Source organism: Ursus americanus, chromosome 33 (genome assembly GCF_024610735.1).
Source record: "Ursus americanus isolate L20-20 chromosome 33, mUrsAme1.1.p, whole genome shotgun sequence".
Taxonomy (NCBI): domain Eukaryota; kingdom Metazoa; phylum Chordata; class Mammalia; order Carnivora; family Ursidae; genus Ursus; species Ursus americanus.
This window is the reverse complement of record NC_142159.1, coordinates 29,028,272-29,032,371: the sequence shown is the minus strand read 5'-3', so window position 1 is coordinate 29,032,371 and position 4,100 is coordinate 29,028,272. Positions and strand designations below refer to the sequence as shown.

General features: G+C 59.6%; 1 protein-coding gene across 1 annotated transcript; it reads left to right on the top strand.

The window, feature by feature from the left end:
* Positions 1-266: 266 nt before the first annotated feature.
* Positions 267-3,373, top strand: ACTRT2 (actin related protein T2). The gene has a single exon (XM_045803487.2). The coding sequence runs from the start codon at positions 2,240-2,242 to the stop codon at positions 3,371-3,373; it is 1,134 nt and encodes a 377-aa protein (XP_045659443.1). The 5' UTR covers positions 267-2,239.
* Positions 3,374-4,100: the final 727 nt, after the last annotated feature.

The following is a 4,100-nucleotide window of genomic DNA, read 5'->3' as shown; positions in this document are numbered from 1 at the left end:
GCTCCCAACAAAGGGCAGCACGCCTCCCAGGCTTGGCAGGGAGAGTGGGAGCATTTGGGAAAGGGGTCCTGGAAATGCTCGGGTGGCTTTACTTGGCGCCACTGGCCTGACGCCGGCCCAGCGTTCCCAGCTCTGTCCTTGAGGGTCTCAGCTTGTGTGGGGCTGGGCGGGCAGGTCACAGGTTTGGCAACAGATAGACGTGTCCCAGACCTAACTGGGGGGCCGACGAGGAAGCTGGGCCTGGGGAGCTCAGGGACGGGCCTGGGGGGCTGGTTTGGGTGCCTGGGTGACCTGCTCGTGGATCAGAGGCAGCTGGCCTATGGGACATGGTTATGGTGTGTTGTCATAGCAACAGGGCCCCCAGTGGCCCCAGAATGCACCCACGCCCACGGGTCTGTGCATCAGCCTTGGTCCTGTTCTCCTTCTCGGTCCCTCCTGCAAACACCAAATACCCCTGCCAGGCCCTGCCTGTGGGACACATCCACGTGTCACCCATGCACCTCGACCCGGTGTTTGAACCTGATGTCCATTGTTATGTCACCTCCCACATGGGCCACTTTGGGGCCAAAATTTAGAAACCCCGAGAGCGCATGCCTCCGGATTCAGCCTGGAGTGTTTGGCAACAATCAGAAAATTCTAGCAATGCCTGAGACCCCAAGTACACAGGCCTTTTGTGAAGTAAGCAGTCTGGAACCCCCCAGACACGGCCTTCTGTTGAGTGTCCACACCCACAGGAGTGGCCTGCCGGAGACGCTGCTCCCCTAATGCTGGAGCCCCCAGATCACGGCACGCCCCACAGCGGTCGTGGACGACGGCTGTGGGCTGAGCAAACTCATCAGGGCCATCCCACAGCATCAACCCCAGCCTGCGTGTGACTCAGTTTCCACCTGGAGGAGTCCTTTGGGGAAAATGTCCAACAAAGCTTAGCCCCGAGGGTGCCCATGAAGTCACATGTCTGCCACTTGTCTATACCACACATACAGACCACACATCTACACCAGGTGTCTACACCACACGACTAACACTACTGTATTATCTGGTCAGCAGGACACAGGACCAATGGCAGAGGAGGCTAGGGGCTGCGGAGGGGAGGTGGTCCCCTGGGAGAGTTCTTGGGACGGGGCGGAGCTGGACCCGAGGGTGATTCCGGACGTGTCAGGAGGGAAAGGATCATCAGATAAGCACGTGTTCCCCAGGCCCGCCTCCACCCCTGGTGCTCAGGGCTGCAGGCACGGGTCCTCTGGGAGCTCCCAGCTGGTGGCCCTCTGCCTGGCCACTCGGGCTAGACCTCTAGCCTTGCCACCATCCGGCCTTGCTGCCAGCCTCCAACTTGATGACCTGGTCACTTCCAAGCGTGCAGGGGGTGTGGCCACCGTGTGATGGTCCATAGACACAGGAGTGCCCCACTCTGGGAACCTCAGATCCCATCTTCAGAGGTCATGCTTCCAACCCCAGGGATCATTGCACTTTGCTCTCTGCCAATGGCATAGGCTGCGGAGAGCAGTGAGTGGGCCCTCAAGCCAGAGCAGGGACAGGCCTGCCTGGGGAGACGACCTGCAGGCCAAGAGAGCATTGCTTCGCATCTGTTCTGTGGCACAGAGAGCCAGGGCTCATGGGGTGAAGGGAAGACAAATCCTTGAGGGCTACCTGGAGGAGTCGACACATTCTGAGTGCCTGCTGTGATGGCTTGTGGGCACTGTTCCTCCACCCGGACCCGTGCCTGGTGCTTGGCCATCTCCTTAGCAAAGGCAAGTGTGTTTTTGTTGTCACCCCACGCACAGCAGACACCAGTCCTCTGGGTGGGCCCAAGCTGGGCTGTTGCCCTGGGTTCCAAGGCTGGGCCTCCGTCCACAGGCCCATCAGCAACGCCTGTGCGTCCGGCTTGCCCTGTGCCATTTGTAGGCTCACCAGGGGGGAGGACCGGGGGCTCCGAGCCCCCACGCCCTGAAGGCCCTGTGCTGCTGGCTGAGGACAATTGTTGCCTTGGCTGGATTGTTACATGTGGGACCATCATCCCTGAAAAGGCAGTGGCCTCCCGGGCTGCCTGCAAGCAGGGCAGATCTGCGGAGAGCATGGGGGGCGCTCGCGGAGCAGCCGCCTGCTAGCCCCAGCTGGGAGTCGCCGCAGAGCCGTGGAATCCCGCGCCCTTAAAACTTCCAGAAAGGCCTCTTGCGTCACAAAGTGGCCCGAGAGGGTTCTGTCCGTATTTTGGCGAAGTGCAGAAGAGGGTGCTGCCGACATGTTTAATCCACACGTGTTAGAGTCTCCAGCTGTGATTTTCGACAATGGCTCCGGACTCTGCAAAGCGGGCCTCTCTGGGGAGATTGGACCCCGCCACGTCATCAGCTCGGTCGTGGGGCACCCCAAGTTCAAGATGCCCTCGGCCGGAGCGCATCAGAAGAAGTACTTTGTGGGGGAGGAGGCTCTGCACAAGCACGAGGTCTTGCACCTGCATTACCCCATCGAGCGAGGCCTGGTCACCTGCTGGGAGGACATGGAGAGACTCTGCAAGCACCTGTTCGAGTGGGAGCTGGGGGTGAAGGCCAGCGACCGGCCCGTGCTCATGACCGAGCCCTCCCTGAACCCCAGGGAGGCCCGGGAGAAGATGGCCGAGATGATGTTTGAGAACTTCAACGTGCCCGCCTTCTACCTGTCGGACCAGGCCGTGCTGGCCCTCTACGCCTCAGCCTGCGTCACAGGCCTGGTGGTGGACAGCGGGGATGGGGTCACTTGCACCGTCCCCATCTTCGAAGGGTACTCCCTGCCCCATGCGGTCACCAAGCTCTACGTGGCGGGAAGGGACATCACAGAGCACCTCACGCGGCTGCTGCTGGCTAGCGGGCGGTCCTTCCCGTGCGTGCTGGACAAAGCCCTGGTGGACGACATCAAGGAGAAACTGTGCTACGTGGCCCTGGAGCCAGAGAAGGAGCTCTCCCGGAGGCCGGAGGAGGTCCTGAGGGAGTACAAGCTGCCGGACGGGAGCGTCATCTGTGTTGGGGACCCGCTGCACCAGGCGCCCGAGGCCCTGTTCGCACCCGACCAGCTGGGCATCCAAAACCCGGGCCTCTCGAAAATGGTCTCCTGCAGCATCACCAAGTGCGACGCGGACATCCAGAAGACCCTTTATGGGGAGATCGTACTGTCCGGGGGCACCACTCTGTTCCAGGGCCTCGATGACCGTCTTCTGAAGGAGCTGGAGCACCTGGCTTCCAAAGGGACCCCCATCAAGATCACGGCTCCCCCGGACAGGTGGTTCTCCACGTGGATTGGGGCCTCCATTGTCACCTCCCTGAGCAGCTTCAAGCAGATGTGGGTCACCTCCGCAGATTTCAAGGAGTTTGGGACATCTGTGGTTCAGAGAAGGTGCTTCTGAGGGGCTGTGGGCAAGGGCTGGGCGTGGGCAGGGAGCTCGCCCCTCAACCCCAGCAGGGTGTTCAATAAAAGACAAAACAGTGTGCAGCCTCCGGTCACGTCGGGCTGTGTATTCTAGGTGGTGACCCTGGTGATGAATGCCCTTGAAGTGGGGGTCCCACCCACCTGTCCCGAGAAAGCCCTGGGCTAGGATTTGAGGCTGTGTCCTTCTGCAGTTTGTCCCAAAGGCAGGGGCTCAAGCTTGATTCCGCAGGGCCCTGGGCTCTCCATTTTAAGTGTGTCTTAGATGGTCAGGGACAGTCAGCCCTGGTCGGGGACAGGAACCAGCAGGAATGCGGCCCTGTTCTGGGGGCCAACACAGTCAGCTGGTGGGTTTTCTAGGGCTTCTGTAGCTTTTATGAGGCTGGCAGCTGAAGCAGGATGGAACCCTCATCCTGGGCAGCTGGGGTTGGGCAGCAGCGGAAACCGTCATCTGTTTAGGACCCTCTAGTAGGGCCGCCGCTCTGAGGGTCATGTAAGCATCAACACCCCCTACCAGATAATTGTGATGTTTCTGCTTGTTTTTACCTCCAAAGATGTTGATGGCATCGTTTGGGAGTAAAATCCTGGAGACAAAGTTAACAGCCATCAATAAAGTAATGGTTGAATAAATGATGCATAAAGGGAATTTTTCCACATTGATTGGGTGGAATTCTCCCAAAATAATATTGAGAGAGAAACACACTACA

Bases quoted from the DNA above. Each gene is read 5' to 3' on its own strand.
- ACTRT2 (XM_045803487.2), top strand. From the start codon at position 2,240: ATGTTTAATCCACACGTGTTAGAGTCTCCAGCTGTGATTTTCGACAAT.